This window comes from Chionomys nivalis, chromosome 23 (assembly GCF_950005125.1).
Source record: "Chionomys nivalis chromosome 23, mChiNiv1.1, whole genome shotgun sequence".
Taxonomy (NCBI): domain Eukaryota; kingdom Metazoa; phylum Chordata; class Mammalia; order Rodentia; family Cricetidae; genus Chionomys; species Chionomys nivalis.
In genome coordinates this window covers 19095007-19114065 of record NC_080108.1, presented here as the reverse complement: position 1 = coordinate 19114065, position 19059 = coordinate 19095007, and the positions used below count along the sequence as shown (strand labels likewise).

At 47.6% G+C, this 19059-nt stretch overlaps 1 protein-coding gene across 2 annotated transcripts in view; it reads right to left on the bottom strand.

Moving 5' to 3' along the window:
- Slco3a1 (solute carrier organic anion transporter family member 3A1) overlaps positions 1 to 19059 on the bottom strand; it is a 272644-nt gene that overhangs the window by 39207 nt on the left and 214378 nt on the right. For both annotated transcript variants that reach the window (XM_057756255.1, XM_057756254.1), the window contains exons 5-7: positions 11490 to 11654; positions 5439 to 5637; positions 3532 to 3670 (exon numbers count right to left, since the gene is read on the bottom strand). In XM_057756255.1, coding sequence (XP_057612238.1) covers positions 3532 to 3670; positions 5439 to 5637; positions 11490 to 11654 — 503 coding nt within the window. The remainder of the gene's footprint in view (positions 1 to 3531; positions 3671 to 5438; positions 5638 to 11489; positions 11655 to 19059) is intronic.

Here is a 19059-nt window from a genome sequence, read left to right as displayed (position 1 = left end):
TAAAATCAACTCCATCTTTCTGCCATCCCTCCTCACCACAGGCAATGACAAAGTTTAGAAACGGAACAGCAAATGCAGGCTAGAAAGTTCCACTGCTATCGCTTGAGAGGTAAAAGAAGAAAATCAAAAACAAAAAACCCAATTAAGACCATAAAGAAAGTAAAGATAGGAACAGTTGATGCTGACTGTTTCATTAGCATCTCAATGATCTGATTGGTTGGCTTGTTTGCATCTAATGCAGGCCTGGGGTAGACTTTCCATGGGTCCTGATAATATAAATATTGTAAGGACAAAGGTGCACCTTGAAATTAGGAACATCCTGTCTACTTTCTTGCCAGCTGCTGCCCAAGAGCACTACCCACTGGAGTCACCTGTTGAAGGATGCATGGGAACACCAAGGGACACTTGGGAAGGCTGAGTCTTTGTCCGGATTTCTGACACTGTGGGGGTCAAAGGTCTACAACACAGCCCCATCCCTGAAGCCTGGTAAGAGACTGTAATGCTGAAGTCAATGAGCCATTGGCACCTTTGACCTTTAAATCTTGCCAGGTGAGAACAGGTGTGGTGGACACACACATTGTCTGGAAGTGGTGTTGAGGTAGGAGACAGTGTTGTAGGAGCAGGGAAATTACAAAGAAGCCTGAGCCTTGGTGGGTAGGCAAGACAGGACCAACACACACAGGGGGGACTAGTCTATATAGCATGAATGGCATGGCAAAGGTCCAGAGGCAAAGAAGAGCCTGTCTGTCAGTAAGAGCATCATTTAACAAGTGGCTGCTTAGGAGACAGGAAGAGAAGGGAGGATGAGGCTGGAGCGGCAGCCAGGGCAGACGTGAAGGCTGAATGTATTGAGTGTGACTGGCGAGCACGAAGATGCTGTTTCGTGTAGGAAAAAGATGAGCGTCCTGAGGATGAGTGGCTGAGTGCAGAGAAAGATTCTGAGCTTGGTTTGGAGGGTCCCAGAATCCCCACCACATTCTACTGTATGATCCTGGTGAGCTATCACATGTTTGGATCAAACAGTCATACATAGTACCTCATACAGGCAGAGATACAGACAGGCCAGAAGAGCCCAGGGAACTTACAGGGAAGGGCTGAGCCCGTACTGAGACAGCCTGTCTCTAGAGACAGGGAAAGAAACCATGGAAGATTAGAGAGGCAAGAGGGGCCCCTTCACGTGGGGAAGAGTAGTCCTGGAGACCAAAAGGACAGGAAGCTAAAAGGAGAGGAGGAGGAGAGAAGGTGGAACACCAGGAACATACCCTCGTTTGGCATTTCTTCTGAATACTGCCTCAGAGATTTTTTGCTCATTTTTGGATGTTGTCCCAAGAATCCGTTTGACTGGAGGCCACCTTGTCACAAGTGGAGCAGGGGAAACCCAGCGCCTGGCCTAAGCCAGGCTCTCAGCCTGCAGTTCCTGCAAGCTCACCAGTGGCTTGTTTTTAAGGTTCAGCAACTACAATGACCCCATTCAGGGTGAACAGACTCTGTCTCTGAAGCCAGGGCCACCCAGAGGCCTGCTTCAGTGGGCAAAAAGCGGAACGCCATGGCCACTCCAGCAGGCAAGGTGAGGGTTGGAGTCACGAAGTGGAGAGCAGGTGTCTGGGGAACGAGTATCATGTCCCGAGCTTAGCCTGAGCCTGCTGTCCTGGAATCACCTCTCCCAGCTATTCAGCTTCAGTGGCCACAAGTGAACACGTGGCTTGAACAAACTGCTACTCAAAAAAACCTCTTCAGGTTTGGGTCAGTGTGCCCCCCTCTCCCAGAATAAAGGCCTGCTGGGTCTCAGGACAAGGCTACTCAGAGTTACTCAAGGGTTCATCACAGGACAATGGCGGAAGCTGCTGACAGATTCTGGATATTAAAATGTCAATGAAGTTGTTCTTAGGAGAAATAATAACTTGTGCTTTTATTTGAACCGCTCTCCAGGTCCCAACCCCCTTTTAATATTTCCTTCTACTCACATAAAGAAATTGCTTTATCATCTAGTTTATAAAACTGGGTCTTCCCCACCCCCAATCCGCAGTGATTTATTTTCTTTATAGGAAATATGTTAATGACTGGCCAGGAATCTAAATTTTAAAAGCATGCAAAAATGAAATCTTTGAAAATGAAAACAAATGATTCTTTTTTTTTTCCCCCACCCTTTCAGGGAACTGCTGCTCTTTAAGATGCAGGAGGCAAGGCAGGGCAGAAAGAAATGACTCGAATTAGTTCCCTGAAAGCAGCCCCCCTGGCAAGTGTCTCTCCCTTCCCATCTGCACATTGTCTGAGAAATTATCAAGTACTTCTGAAGCAACAGTGTCCCTAGTTCAAGAGAGCCAAGGATCAAAGTCAGACAGACGCTTGCTACAGCAAAAGAAACACACTCAGGAAGGAACAGGCGTCTGGAGACTCAAAAGCAAGAGCTCCAAAGGGAAAAAGAGGGGATCATTTCAGAGTAGCAGGCATTGGAAGAGGGTATTGAGGGATGAATAGGAGTTGTCCAACAGGAGTGAGAGAAGACTGAATGGCCATCTAGAGCATTGGTTCTCAACCTTTCCAATGCTGCGACTTCAACCTTTCCAATGCTGCGACTCTTGAATACAGTTCCTCATGCTGTGGTGACCCCAACCATAAAATCATTTTTGTTGCTGCTTCATAACTGTAATTCAGATACTGTTATGAATTGCAAATATCTATGTTTTTCAGCGGTCTTAGGTGACCCCTGTGAAGAGGCCTTTTGTCTCCCCTCCCCAAAGGGGTCATGACCCACAGACTGAGAACCACTGATCTAGAGGGCAAAGAGACAGCTGGAGATGCATGTGAACTGGGCTCAGTGCCCCACAGGGCAACATGGGGAAGGGGCATCTGAAGTGTCCCAGGAATCCTTCTGGCGGTAGCGTGAGGACGTAGGAGGGGGCAGCCCTGGAAGGCTAGCAAGGTGACCACGGCACAGGTCCAGATGAGAAGACAGACAGCCCGCAATGGAGCAAGGCAGCATGGAGCATACGACGCACAGGTGGAAGGGGCACCTGGGAGGCGGGAGCAACAGGACAGCATGGCAGGTCACTTGGCGCAAGGCATTCACACAGAGAATGTGGAGGATGGCGGGCTGGCGGCCAAATGAAAAATGTGTGCTAATGAGGAAGGAAAGGAAAGGCATGGTGGGAAGAAAGAAGCGTGAAGGAGGCTAAGCTTCAGTCAGTCAGGGTTTCCCATCTTTCCCATTAATTAATTAATTCTGTAGTGGGCAGCTCACCACTGCACACAGCTTTATCCCCTGCCACCTTTTGCAAGTACCTCGTGCCCTTCTTTCCAGCTTCATGGACATAGTTCCCTTTGACTTTTACTTTTGGTTGCTCTGGGGAGTATTTTAGAAGCCCGTTTGACTTAGCAAAGGCCCGAGGAACTGCCATGTCCTGTTATCTCCCGATAGAGGATTCTATGTTAGACCAGGGCAAAGAAACAGCCAAAGACTCTAGACTGTGAGCAGCTGGGGCTGCCTGGATCCTACCCCCCCGCCCCCCGCCAGCCCGAGGCTTCAATTACCGTGCTATTGCAGCCGGCGAAGCAGGCTGACAGGTAGGTGATGCCGTCGGCCCCACACACTGGGGTGAAGGAATCGGTCTGGCATTCACAGTTCTTGTTGCACAGAGAGTAGGGGTCAAGGGCCGAGCCACGCGCTGAGCTGGAAATGAAGAGTTAAAGGGGACTCCTTAGAAGTTGGGGTGGACTAGGACTGTTGAGGGCATTCTGCTCTGCCGGGCTTTGTGGTACCCTTGCTCAGCATGTTGCCCTGGTCTGCCTGGCCTTTCCCTTTTCATTCTTCCTGTTTTAGCCCTGACCTGCAAGTGCCTGTCCAGGGCCACTGCCAAGAGCCCACGCTGCTGTACCCCTTTAGGTCTTCCATCAAAGTGAGGAGGGGACTTTTTTTTTTTTTTTTTGTAGTTTGTAACCTTGTGCCCTATGACTGATGGCGGCTGGGGCTTAGCTTAGGGTTGTCCACTCCAGGACACTATTCTAGATGGCCACCCTTCTCCCCACAACTCCTTCTGCACTGATGGAGGCCCCCATGCCCGCCTGTTTCTCCCTCTCCTGTGTATAGGACGTCCAGCCTGGCTCCAACAGCCACCTTCCTACAGGTTCACTATACCAAGAAATACAATGAGTGCTAGGGTGTTTTATACGTGCCTGTTTATTACAAAGACCAGATACCAAGAACACATAAACTGGAGAGATCAAAAGGGAAATTGAGGCTGGACCAGCTGAATTGTCCATCCGGATGTATATAGTGTCTGAGTGTGGAAAATGCGCGAGAGCTGGGTAGTGTGAACACAGGCCTTGAGCTTTTTATATGTTTTTCGTTTATTGGGCACCGTGTCATTATACCGTGACCTGGTGCGTGCAGTTCTAATCACTACAGTTTACCGCTTGTACTGTTGGCCCTCCACAGGGAGGGGTGCTGTTCAGAGTGAACTGCCAGCCGGAGGGGACTCTCTGTGTGTGAGGAACTGGGAGGGGGGATTGCCTGACATGCACCCAAGTCTGGGAGAAGCTGCCTCTCCCTGCTCTTCCTACTTTATTCTCAAAGGGTAGCAGCTGAGACCCAGCTCTCCCAGTCTCCAGGCTCCTTAGTGCAGCTCAGTGACCTGCCTGGAGGAGGAGCCTGACTGTGTGACCTGCAGGGTAGCCACGGTGCAGCTTGTCTGGGCTAGACCCCACAGCCTGACTGTAACCTACAGGGTAGCCACAGTTCAGGGTGGTCTCAGAGTCCCACAAGGAAAGGAGACACTGAGCATAGAGATAATATAACCCCATAATCTATTTGAAGAGCAATCTCTATGGGGACTCAGGTCCACAGTCCTGGGATAACAGCCAGGGCATAAGGAAAGAGACACCATAGCAACCAGCTGGTCTCTGACACCCCCTGCCTTCCCTCCTTGTTTTTTTTTTTTCTGTCCCTTTCTTCCTCCACCACTTAAACATGCTCACCAAGGGCCAGACTTAGTGATGACTATGTGAGTCGGGTGGCAGCTTCTAACTCGGGTAGGAATTATTGAAATTGATTCTGTCTTTTATTTTCAACTGAATTTCGAAATAAGGTTTATTGTTATTTTCTATCTTCGCATCATTCCTGAAGTCAAATGTCAGAAAGAGCGAGTGGACTGGAGAATGAGCCACTGCCCTGCTCTTGGGGCTGCCTTGCCACGGTGGGGAGAAAAGGTCAGCTCTCAAAGGACAGGCTGAGTCTTCCAACAACAAGAAGAAATTAAGGTCTCCTGGGCTTTTCCTCTCAGCATCACTAGCAACCAATCTAGCTCTATTAGCCTGAGTCAGAGAGTCCTGATGTCCCTGGGCAGGGTTAAGCTAGTTTTGTAAGCCACAGTTACAGTAAAGGTATCCCTGGTGTCCCTGTTGCCCCTGGGCAGGGTCAAGCTAAGAGTTTAGATACTTACTTGTTTCCATAGGGAACAGTGACCCCAGCCACAGGGCCTGTGTCACAGCCCAGGAAGAGGAAGGAGACGTAGCAGGCCGTGGACACTAGGTTGACCAGCATGGCCATCCGAATGGCCCCCAGAGCAGACAGGCTCAGCTTCTTCACCAAGAGGCCACCCAGGAAGATGCCCAGGCAGGCACAGGGGATTGCCGTCATCCCTGAAGAAGGAGAACAGTGGGGTATGAGTAGCAGAAGAGGGGCTGGAAGGTGGCAAGGGCTCTGTGACTTCATGTAACCCCAGTGTCTTCATGATGGGCCTTATTTCTGTCCTCAGAGAACTCCCAGAAAACAAGGGGAGACAGATTCGGAAAAGTCAGTCATTGTGAGCCAAAACACACACTGCTGGCACGCCATGCCTAATGCCATCCAAAAGGATGTACGTGGGGCCAATGTACATGATACACGAGTTGAATCTGGAAAGCTAGGGACCCAGGTGTGAAATCCAGGAGATCTGGGGGAGCAATAGTATGGTCTTTGTATTAATTATATCTATAGATCTATCTATCTATCTACATCTATATTATCCACCCACCCATCCATCCATCCATCCATCCATCCATCCATCCATCCATCCATCCATCCATCCACCCACCCACCCACCCACCCATCCATCCATCCATTTATCTGTTTGGTGGTATTCTATAGACCAGACTAGCTTCAAACACTTGGCAATCTTTTTACCTCAGCTACCCAAGTAATGGGATTAAAGGCACATCCTACGAAGTTCAACTTCTCTGTGAATCATGCATGTGAATGTGTTTGTGTGCATGTACACATATGTGCCTGTATCACATAGAAGCCAGAGGATAGCCTTGGGTGTTATTTCTCAGGCACCTACTTTTGAGATGCCTTCTCTCGCTTTGGCTTTTATGTTTCTCACTGTATCTGAGTTCTGAGCATGGAACTCAGATCCTTAGTCACCATGCCACATGAGCATCTCCGGGCATATCTGCAGTGACCCCTAAAGGGGACTTAAGATTATCTGAGAGTTTAGGGAGGGGGAGATGGTTTAGTAGACAAAGTGACTGTCATGCAACCATGAAGGCTGGAGCTCTGATCCTTAGAAGCCACAGAAATGCCAAGCAGGCCTGGTGGTCTCAATATATAGGAGACAGAGATAAGATCCTGAAGACAAACCATAAAGGTAGACTGGCGGAAGATGTCAAAGTGCCAAGCTCAGCAAGAAACTCCACCTCAAAAGATTGAGTGGGGGAGTAGCTGAGGAGATTGACATCAACTTCTTGCCTACACACACATTCCCATATACTTCAGTTGCAGACAGATACACACTTATACATGTGAACACACATGGATTCAGCATACACACTCACACACTCTCAGACCTATACAAACTTATACATGTGAACATACACACACGAAATACACACACCCACACTCTGAGGATTTTTTCTTCCTCTTCTAGTGAGGCAAGGCAAGGACAGTTCATAGGCTCCAAAGCTGTTTAAGCCAAAGGCTGGAGGACACCATTTAGCCAGTTCTGCCACGCCTCAGGAAGCGGTATCAGTCACATCACTATGTTCTGCAATACCTGGTTAATAATTAGTGAGTATACGTAGTCTCTCTCTTCTACACTGAGCTATCTCATAGGCAGCAGGCCCAAAAACTGTTTCCCAGGACTCTCAGAGACCCAGAGTACTGTCAGAGAACCAAAGGACGCTGCTATCCCAATCTCCTCTTTGTTGGGGTTCTCTTCTGATTCATTTCGTCTGCGACTTGTCTTTAAATTACTGAGTGTCATTTATCTACCGTGTAGATTATGCATGGCCAATTTTCCAGCCTAGGCTGTCTCCCCCCTGCCAATCAACCGACCCCTAGGTCAATCGACTACATTACCAGCTGGTACGTGCTGAGGGAATGCAAATTAATTTTTCATATTACGGTAAGAAAATAAAATTGGGAAGGCTTAGCTTGCCAAGGCCCTATCCTGGCCATGCTTGAAACAGACACAGATCTGTGTGCTACTGGCTGTCTCTGACATCTGAGCTTAGTTTCCACATGATCTTGTCCTGTGAGCCTCCATCCCCAGCCCAGGCCACTGGCTACTCTAACCACACCCGTTTTTTTTTCTACTTTCTCTCCCTGGAAATGTCTAGGTGCCCAGAGTGCCGCAGTCTTTGCATACACATTGTTTCTATTCCTAGGACATACTTGTCCATCTTTCCTGGAATGGTCTCCCCCTCTCCTAAGAAGCTGCATCAGCCCCCACTCCTCTGGTGACATACAAAGGGGACTTATGACCATCTGAGGATCTGGGGCAGGAAACATGGCTCAGTGGATAAAACACCCGTGGTACCAGTGAGATCCCACCTCTGGGATCTCATGGGCAGGTGGTGGTGGCCCACCTGTAACTGTACATTTTGGAGGAAGAGACAGGGGATGTCCATGGTAAGCCATCCAGCTGGTCTACCTGGCATCAGGGAGCTCTTGGTTCAGTAACAGTCTCCTGTTGTCCCTAGGCAGAATTCCTGTTGCCATGGTTCTCCCTGACATCTAAAACTGCTGTGTTTATTTTTGCCCATCCTGTATCCTGCTCTCCTCTTCTATCAGCATGGAGTTTCCAGGAGGAAGGGTACCCTCTGCGTCCCATTCAGTCCAGCCCAAATCCCAGAGTCTAATAGAGCACCCTGCGCTGGCCAGCATTCAGACATCCCTTTGAGAAAGAGTGAATCTGTGAGCAGCCTGGATCTGTGTGGATAAGCCTTGGTGACAACATGCCTACTCCTGGAGAGCATCTTGGGCTTTGTGTCATTTTCTAGTTGAGACAGTGGGGGTGTCACCTGGTGATGATGGTAACCATGGCAACAACAGGATTTCAGCAACTCCTCTCCCAGTCACTATTAGCCTCCCTTTCCCTTCCTCTATGATGTGTGTACATATCCTTAACACCCCTGGCCATTGCCAGAACTTCACAGGACCAAAACTAATGCTCATTAGATTAACTTATGTAGATTGAGCCCTTTTAATCTATACTCATAAATCAATGTCATCGGCCCCTGGCTTGTCTACACTGCTCTTCTCTGAACTCTGACCCATTTGCTGATGACTTTGTGGGTGGCCCAGAGTCTTTCCTGCATAGTACTGCACACACACTATCTTCCAGGAGCACAGGAGCTATTCTGAGAGCATCTCCCTACATAAGCATCCCCTAGCACACCCTGCCCGCCCCTCCTGCAGTGGGCTGTCCCTAGTACACACTGATTGGATCTATGCCATTGGCTAGACATAGAAACAGGAGATGCTGGCTGTCTGCCTGGAGACTACGAAGAGATCCCCACCCCCTTTCTTCCCACCTTGTTAAGCACTCTAACAAGCAGGAACCATTGGGAAACAAACAGATGTTAGGTAGCAGAATTGTTTTTCTGACCTTCTGCCCTGGAGACTATTGATTTGTGTGTCGATAGAAAGCTTAGGCATTTGTTCCAAAATAGGACCTGGCCCTGAAGATGCAACGGTGCAAGCACAATCAAGATGGAAGACGTAGCAGCAGAGAAACCAGGAGGTGGGAGATAACCTCTGGGGTGCTGCTGCAGAGCCAAACCCCAGATCCTAGAGACAGCAAACACTACAGCTTTCACCATAAGGAGAAGTGGGTTTTTTTCCCCTCCATTCTGCAAGTATTAAGAAGCTGCATTTTGCTCATACTCTGACCAAAGGGTAGGTGGCAAGAATGACTAGTGAAAAGAGAGGAGAAAAAAAAAAAAACCCAAAAAACAAAAACCACTACCACCACCACCAACAACAAACACAAAAAACTTGTATTCCTCCTCTTCAGTTTTCATGGAGGAAAAAACTATAGCATGTTATCATGATGGTAAGGGTTTAAATTTCTTTTTAATTTGAGATGTGAAACACACAAGACCATGATGCTGAACTTTCCAATATGCAAACGCACCCACAACCAGCATTCAGGTCAAGCTTAAAACTCCTGGGGCTTGGGAGTGCTTGATCCTCAGCACTTTCATAAAAGCCAGGAGTAGGGGTGCACACTTGGAACCCCAGTGCTGGGCTGTAGGGAGACACATGGAGCCCAGCATCACGCTAGCCAGTGAGAGACTTTGCATGGAAAACTAAGGTGTGGAGGGACTGAAGAGAATACCTGCTGTGGATCTCTGGCCTCACATGCATATGTGTGAATGTGTATCTGTATTCACACGCACACACACACATATGCACATGCACACACACACATGCATATATGCGCAGCTGCCTAGGAGGCTCCTGAGTACCTCCGCCCAGTTGTAAGCCTCAAGGACAACTGTGGCTCTCGCTTCTTTTATCTTAATTGACGATTCTTTTTTTTTTTTTTTACGACCTATAAATTCTCTTTGTGTGTGACAAATTTAAACTCATACCCATTTACATGGACGTCTGTGTGAGAGTTCGTCCTTTCCCAAGCTGTGTGGTATAGAATGAACAGTCTATAGTTTATTTACCCATTCTGCTGTAGACAGACATTTGGGCTGGTTCCAGTTTGAGAGAATTATGCACAAAACCGCTCCGAACGTTGTTATATATGCATATGCAAATGAGCGGACCTAAACACTCCATTCTGTTGGAGAAGTGCCCAGAAACGGAACTGATGGATCACAGCTCAGGCATATGCTGAGCTTTAATGGAGGGTGTAAAAACCGCCCGAAGCAGAGGTTCTGTTGTGCATTCCCATCCCAGTGTGGGTTCCAGTTCCTCCTCGTCCTCCCCAACACTCGGGGCTATCATCTAGTTGGTGTGTCATAGCGCCTCCTTGAGGTTTCAATGTGCATTTCCCTCATCATGCCAGCCAGAATCTTTGTTATTTATGGGCCATTTTGTGAAGCAACGGGAGGAATCTCTCTCTCTCTCTCTCTCTCTCTCTCTCTCTCTCTCTCTCTCCCCCCCTCCCCCCCCGTGTGTGTGTACATGCATGTGTGTGTGCACGCACAGGTGTACATAGGTATGTGAAGGCTAGAGGCTAATGTCAGGTACCTTTATCTATGGCTCTCCATTTTATTTTAAAATTTACTTTATTTTATGTATATGGGTATCTTGCCTGCATGTGTGCTTGTGTACCATGCTATGACTAATGCCCAGGAGCCAGAAGAGAGCTCTAAATCCCCTGACACTCAAGGTATTAGCAGTTCTAAGCTACCGTGTGGGTGATGGGAATTTAACCCGGGTACTCAGAGAGCAGTCTGTGCTCTTAACCTCTGAGCTATTTTTTTAAGCCTCTGCACCTTTGTTTTTTGAGATGGGTGGTTCACTGAACTCAAGAGTTTACCCATTGGCTAGACTGGCTGGGTTTGATGCTCATGGCCACCTATCACTCTGGCTCAAAGGGACCCCACACCTTCTTCTGACCTGCAGGCACCTGGAATGCACACGGCGCACACATACCCGTTCAGGCAAAGCATGCATACCTAAAATGACGTAAAGAATCTTTGAACCAAAACAACTCCTGGGGCTGTAGAAATAGTTCAATATGTAAAGTCCCTGCTGTGGGGTGTATGGTGCTGAGATCATTCCTTAGCCTAATAAAAATCTATTAATCTAACATGGACTTTGATTGCTTTCTTCATATGTGCTTCAAAATCTCCCGTTCACATCAGTCAAGGGACTTCCTGGCCTCTCATAATGCTTCCTACATGTACCTTCTATTGTTGTTCTTCCTTATAATATGGTTTTGTTTTTAAATTTATTATTATTATTATTTATGCCTGAGTGTGTCATGGTACCCATGTTGATTCTCATCTCCAAAGGTGGGTTCTGGGTTTTGAACTTGTGTCACCAGCCTTGAGTAACAAATACTTTCCCTGCTCAGCCATCTCGCAGACCCTATAATACGTTTTTAGTATTTGTCTCAAGTATGAAAAAATCTCATTCCGAAGTTCCTTGCAAAGAAAGGTCACAGATACACCACACCACTATTGGCTTAGCATAGCCCTGCACACTTCCTGGCTCTCAGTGCATTCTCTGAGCATCTGGGTATGACCGGAGGGCAAAGAGACCCACTCACCGAGCAGCTGGTTGGCAGAGGAGGTGGTGAGGTTGAACTGCTGTTCCAGGTACTTGCCCAGGAAGGCAGCGAAGCCAGCCACCACAGCAATCTCCATGCAGGCAGCCAGGACGATACAGGTGAACACGGGGTTTGAGAGCAGGTGCTTGGTGACCTTGGGGATCACTGTGGGGAGGGACAGAGAGCAAGGTCAAGGTCACACGTGTTGAGTGCCTACTCGAGACCTCATTAGAGACTCCTTCTTGATGCACTCTTGCCTGTTTCTTTAAACAACACCCAAAGGCACTTGGGTGGCTCAGGCCAGAATCTTTATCTTTATGTAGGTCATTTGTAACTTTGAGAACTCTAGATTCAAAACTCACCAATATCCTACAAAGTAAGCCATCTTCTACTAAAACAGGCTGCTCTATCTGGCTTCTTCAATGCCACAACTTCAGGGGCTCACATGAGATAGTCAGGTATCTTTTAAGGAATTACAAGATTTTTTTGTCCCTCACTCCACTCCAAAAGGAGATCTGTTTGGGAATTTTCCCCCCAAGGTGAAAACTGTTACATATATAAGTTTTATACATCAAATTATTTAGGTATAAGTCAACATGCCCAATATATGAGCAACATATACACTCTATGTGCAGTCAGAGAATAGGTTTAACATTATCAGTGTCAAGAAAGAAGTGAATCTCTTATCTTTTACAAAATAAGTATGAACCAAATCAAGTCTTCCTCTCAGGTCTTATCTACAGGGCCGGCGCAATCCATGGGGGTCTGAGCTAACAGCCTTGATTTGATCATACCCTACATAGTAACTAATAAGATCAGCTTAAAGGTTTTACTGCTAGAGTGTCCACAGTAGGGAGAGCCACAGCAGGGAGTCTATAATTTACAGTCTGGTACTCTAGGTTTTGGTCTACTTCTTGGTACTGGGACAGTCCCAGAATGTTTGACCTTCCCTCCCCATTCCCAGACCTTGAGCCCCTCTGAGCAGCATCCACATTGTATGCTAGGTCTTCTTCATCTACTGTAATGTTCTTCTCCTAAATGTTTACCACGCTCATACCCCGCCTCCCAGGTACACTTTCCTCATTGCCCAACCTAACCTGGAAGAGGTTCCCAGACCACTGTAGGTGCCCAGGGACTCAGGAGAGTTGGCTTGCAGCATGCACACCCTGGAGCTGTGCACTGCCTTACGTCTCAGCAGGGCCTGACAGTGGTGTGGAGGCCACATGGTTCCATCTTATTTACTGTGGTCTATTTGCATTACAGCATGGTTTCGTAAGCCACCAAAACCTCCTCTTTTATCGGTGCTCCTAAAAACTGGAGATTGGTTTCTGTACTTTGAAAATAAGTACAATTACTCAAGTTTCTAGTAAGTAGAGTTCTTGGCACATGGTCTTCAATCAGCTCTCCTCAATTGATGTATATATTCTGGATGATGCTAGGTTAGCCCTATCTTTTCTGCACTGATGCCTTATTTATTTACTTATGTATTGTGTGTGTGTAAATGCAGATGCACGTATGCCAAAGCATGCATATGGAGGTCAGCCTTGGGGGTCAGTACTTTCCTTTCACTTTGAGATAGTCCATCTCCTTCTTGCCTTCCTACCACAGGTTAGCAGGCCTGCAGAGTTTCTGGGGATTCTCCTATCTCCGCTTCCCACTTACCCGAAGTTAGATATTTGTGCCGTTCATCCAGCTTTTACATAGACTCTGGGGGTTCAAACTTAGGTCTTTAGACTTGCATGGCAAACACTTTTTACCAAGTAAACCATTTCATACTCTACACATTTATTTTGGTGTCTGTACTGGACACCAAAATCTACACACGCTCAAATCTATTATATAGAACGGTATATTATTGGTCTGTAACTCACACCCATTCTTCGATGTACCGTAAGTCTTTTCTAAACCATTAACATCAAATACAAGGCGGATGCTATGCAAGTAGCTACTAGAGCACATTGTGTAGGGAATCATGATAACGACAAAGTCTGTACTTGTTCAGTACAGATGCAGTTGTCCGTGGCGTGCATTTCAATCAGCAGTTAGTTAGGTCTGCGGATGTAGAACTTACACAGATGGAAGCCAATGGTATTTACAAAATAATTAACCAAATAGAGCTGATTCATCAAGAGCTATGGCTTAAGACAAGCAAACTTGATTTCAAGTAATTTGAAGACAAGTCTTATTTAAATCATAAATAAGTCTCTATTAATAGTAAGGATAGAGGTGAGCTGTAGGTTACAGCCAACACTGTCCAAGTGTTGTGCTGTGATTAGACTTGGGGCTGGTTGGCAGTGGGGCTCAGTTAGTAGAGTGGCTTGCCACGCATGCACATAGCCTTGGGTTTGATCTCTAGGGCTGCACAAAACAGGTTGGCAATCTCAACCCCTGGGAGGTTGAAGCAGGAGGATCAAGATGGTTCTCAGCTACACAATGGGTTTGGGGCCAGCCTGAGATACATGAGACCCTGTCTCACACAAAAAAGGAGAATTCTATTTTGTTATACTCATATTAGTAAGAAAAATGAGGCATGGTGACAGGGTCTACTTGTTTCCCCTTGTGCACATGGAAAAGATCAGACACAGAGACTCATGTGAAGTCAGATTAAGTATTAGAAAAGCCCAGTAAAGTGCCTGCGGCCATATAAAATGAATAGGTGGGCTGGGAGCCCAACCCTGCACTCCAAGGTGACGACTGAGCCAGCTGTCCTAAAGAAGAGAGCTAATTACACAGGCTCAATTGCATCTCCTAGGAGACGAAACCTCCAAATGGCCCATCTAATTAGAATAAAATAATAATAGGAGACACATAAGTTTTTAATAACATTAACAGACAAGCTCAATGCATCAAAATGACAGAACAATAGGCCAGGGACTGGCAGATATACAAAACTTAAAATTTATCATCTCTGGGAAAGATATCAAGTTTCCAAAGTGAAACTCTCCAGAGGTGTGTGTGTGTGGGGGGGGGGATTTAAGGGTTTAGTTACAGCACGGTGCTGGACCAGATGAGTGGAAGCCGGGATTACTGTGAACTGAGCCCTGAATCTGAAGGAACATAGTCAATAACCAGAGTCGATGGCCTCAGCTGTTCTACTTGTGTTTCTGAGGTTTTAGGAAGGCAGCTTTAGGGTTAACGAAATGTGCAAAAAAAATTAAAGTCCAAACTTTACGAAGTGTATGAACCAAGACGGCAAACAAACAGCTTCAAGTCCTTGGTGTTCATGCCCGCACACTGTGCTTAGAGTTTCCTGGTCTTTATGGGCACGCTGTGTGTATACTTTACACGCCTTTAAACATTTATGGCAATCTGACTTTTCAGAAGTATCATTTCAAATAAATGCCTAGGAGTGTTTGCTTTTAAAATCTGTGTTTAAATGTTAAGAAACTTTCCTTTGTTAAGTCCATATTGTTTTAAAGTATTGTACAAATACTCAGAGAACTGTTGACTCGGCAGCGTTTAAAGTGGAGCTCAACAAATACGGAAAACGAACACAATGGCCGTAAACAGAGGGTGATTTGTTCTTTATGGACAAAAGTGCTTTGGGTATCAAGACTGGTAAATCACTGTTGAGGAGCCAAGGTAAACTTGAGACAGGGTGTGCCAAGCACGAGGCTAGTCTGTACCCAGAATCAGGGACTGGTGGGTCATAGCCACACACCATAGGGAGAGTAGTACAGATCACACCACTCGGTCGCAGCAGCTCCCTGGAATGGGTGACTACGAACCTAAGTCCTGGCTGCTGTTGTGTCACGGCAGACACCACTGTTACTTAGTCACTGTGTTCTTTCAGATGACACAGAGATTCTGGAAGCCCGGCCAAAAGTGAAGCGGCAGGTTCGAGACAATCCACATAGATCTAGGATCTCCGCCATGCTTTCTCTGTAGGCTTTATTTCCTCAGGGGAAGTGCAGTCTCTGCTGAGCGGGACTCCAGAAGAATGAGGAGCTTTGTAATTCCCCTTGGATCACACCACCAGGAGCCTCCCACAGCAAAGTTTATCTGGCTCCAAAATGACACTAGCGATGATGGTTTGAGTCAATTAGCACATCTCTGCAGACCTCACTATGGCCTTAATCTTCATTAGATTCTTCATGATCTGTTTCAGGGTAGGAAGGGCTCTGGCCCCATGAAGATGCAATTCCGGTTAATAGAACATTTCTGTATTTCTTCAGGCTTTTAATTATTCTCGAGTTCATTCCACTCTGCAAGAAGAGCTCCTAGTTAAGACAGGAGCCTTCCTGCTTGCCTTAAGGCCTAACGACTAACTTCTCCTTGAATTAGATGTGAAAATGATTAAGTTCAAGAATCACTGGGCTGGGGGAAGGCCTGGGATGCCTTATTTGCGCGACCCTTTTCTCTCTGTAGCCAAGCTGACTGGCTTCCTCAAGTTCTGCTCTCTTCCTCCCACACTGAGCCTCCCATGCCCAATTTTATCACAACAACGTCCAGCCATCAAAAGCCGACTCCCTTTTCACAGGTTCAGCCCACCTTCCATACCCCAGCTTGGAAATGAGGCCTTAGTTAGCTTGGCTTTAGGGCTCTCCTAGTGCCCCAAGCAGATTGCTAAACCCATAAAAGTCAGCCTTTCAAGGAAGGAGTGGCTAAGGAGTGGCCCAGATGAGCAGAGACTGGTGAACCAGGGCCACAGCAGGTCACTGAACATCTGCAGCCTCCCTCAGCCATTTAACTCTCCATTACTGATTTAGCCTTGGTACTAGAGCTGGGGCCTAAGGGGTTGGACTGAATCATCTACCAACCTGGGAAACCTTTCACGCTCTCACTGGGAGCGTCACCAGTAGGATGGTACAAACTTGGAAATAGCTCAGGGGAGCCAGATCCACGGAAAGCAGGCTGTCTACTGTGAGCCCCCAGAAGACATTCCTGTGGGACAGAGGACTGTTGTTCATTTATGGGTCATTTGGGGACATCCTAAGGACCAATGTCATTGGGACTTTGTCTATGTGCCAAGTGCCATCCTAAGTGTTCATCACCAACTCACAGACTCACAATAAACATGATCTTTGAACCATGAAATGCTCCATTTACAAACGGGGAAACTGAGGCAGGGATGGTCCCACAATTAGAGCAACATAGCAGAAACTCCAGCCACAGCACCAGCCACCACAGCACATTGTGAGAAGGGTGTTGTTCTGACCTGGATTCTCTGAGCCACTACTGTTATTATGAAGATTAAGCAAGCAGGCTGGACCTGCCGGTAAGAAACCATGACCAAAGTAGAATAGAAGGAAGGGTTTATTTGGGGGGCTTACAGTTTCAGAGAGGGAGTCCATGACGATTACGGGAGAGAGTAGGGTGGGCCAACTCATAGCCTGAGTGGTAGCTGGGTTTGTCAGCCCACCAGTTCTACCTCATCCTCATCACCAGGAAGAGCTCTTAAGCACGGCCCCAGCACGTTCACCCTGTGCGGCAAGCAGCAAAGGGCAGGGCTAGACCTCCAGCTTTCAGGCCCCCACGGCCAACCCACACCTACACCATGAGGGTGAACCCTACTGTGCTGCCCAGGCAAGGTGCAGGGGCCGCTCTCCTGAGTGCTGCAGCTGGCGAGGGGCAGGGTCTACTCTCTCACCTGCCACAGATGGCAAGGGGTGAGAGGGGCAGGGCCTCTTTCCCCTGCTCTTGCCACCACGGCGGGGGCACACCTCCCGCTTCCATGTTCTCAGGGCTGGCTCACCCACGCCCCTGCCAACAGGGTCAGCTCTACTATGCTTACCCTGGTGAGAGACAGGACCTATTGTCCTGAGTGCTGTAGCCAAGGCCATACTTACAGATCCTTCCCAAACAGTTCCACCAGCTGGGGACCAAGTATTCAAATATATTAGTGTATGGGGGAATTCTCTTTCAGGCCACCTCACTGAGAAAAATGATCTGGTGTAGTGTGTGCCTGGGACATAGTGCAAGATTTTTCTTTTCTTTTCTTTTTTTTTTTTTGAAGAAAGGAGTTAGGAAGTTGGGGGGGGGCAGGAAGAAATAAGAGACAGAGTTGAAGGGCTGAAGGAAGAGCTAAGAACCAAAGAAAAAATGTGGCTGAGGAAAGTTGTGCCACATCAAGTCAGGGACTATGCTCTAAAGAGGCAGGTGCTGTGGATTTACATTTTGGATTGAAGACTTGGTAGGTCTGGGACTCATCCCTACCCATCTGTGAAGATGAAAAGACCCCAGATCAAGAAGCACGTGATCCAGCATTCCTGACACATAGGCAGGAGCTCAGTGAGAGCCAAGACGAGCAGGCAGAAGCAAGACCAGGTGAGGGATCGGTGGCATTTGTACAGTGTGCCATGAAGTCACCAGGCTGGCTTTGGTAATTCATCTCTATGAGGGGACTGTTGAGTGACAGTTGGCAGAAGATTGGGGCAGGGTTCCTATGGCCATGGAGATAGTATGTTGAGTTCCTGGGAGTCAACATTGGAGCCGAGGGTTTCCCTAATAGAGGCCCCTCTTCCGTAGAGCAAATCCACAGGCCAGGCTAGGAGTCAAGTATCTTACTACCCTCCCAAGACTCAGAGGAGGCCCAGCAGTGGTTCTTGTGAGGCTCCATGGAGACCCCACCAGATTAAATTTAGTAATCTACACTTAGTAAATTACACTTAGTGTAATCTAGAGCCTAATGTTTTTCTAAAAGCTGAGTGGCCATGAAGCATTTTGTAACAGGTAGGGCTCAAGAGAACAGAGGAGTGGAGAGAGCTGGAGAAACAGAAATCATCACAATTGGATGGAAGGGTGGATGAAAGGAAGGAGGAGGAGGAGAATGGGGAATACCATGACAGAGACAGAAGAGTGACTCCAAGACTAAGGGCACATCCTGGGAAAGATGGAACATTACGATGTGGCAGCCTCCCTGCCGGTCCTCCATGTGCCCAAACCAGAGCTGCCGTTACTGGCAACAGTGCCTAGCCTCGTCTTTCCCAGGCTAGTGAGAGCAGGGATGAAAAGACAAAGGCGCCATGTCCCAGAAGAGCATATGTCAAACAAACGCAGGAGACGGAAAGGGTTAAGGAATCCAGTGACTAAGTGAGTAGATCAGCCTCAGAGGCCTGGAGGGGAGTGGTGTGCAGGCTTTTGAGAGACAAAGGTGCACTTACAGCCAAACTCCGAGTGACTCCCACAGGTTCACGTCTATGGTGGAAGTGGGACAATTAACTCAGCCAGGTGAGTGACACCTTGGCTCTGGGACATGTGTCTCTTCTCACTCCCACTGACGGTTCTAGAGTTGTCTAGATCATTCCTTTGGTTGAGAGTAGAAGAAAGCCCAGGTAGAAGAGGAACCCAGCAGCGACTAGGAATTTTCTGGAAGCAAGCATCTACTACACACTGGCCTCAGGCTGGCCAGCCTCTGGTTGCAGGTATAGGTCTGTTGTGGCATTACCAGTCAAGTTGAGCCAGTTAGCTGGTGTCCGCCCTGACCTCTCTTGTGGCTCTCTTATGGGAACTAACTCCCAGCTGCCCCGTCCTTAGAAGGGAACAGGCACAGGGCAACACTTTCTTTGTAAGAAGAAAAGTGTGGCCCGGGTGAGCAAACAGAAAACTGCCAGCCTCAAACCAACACTTA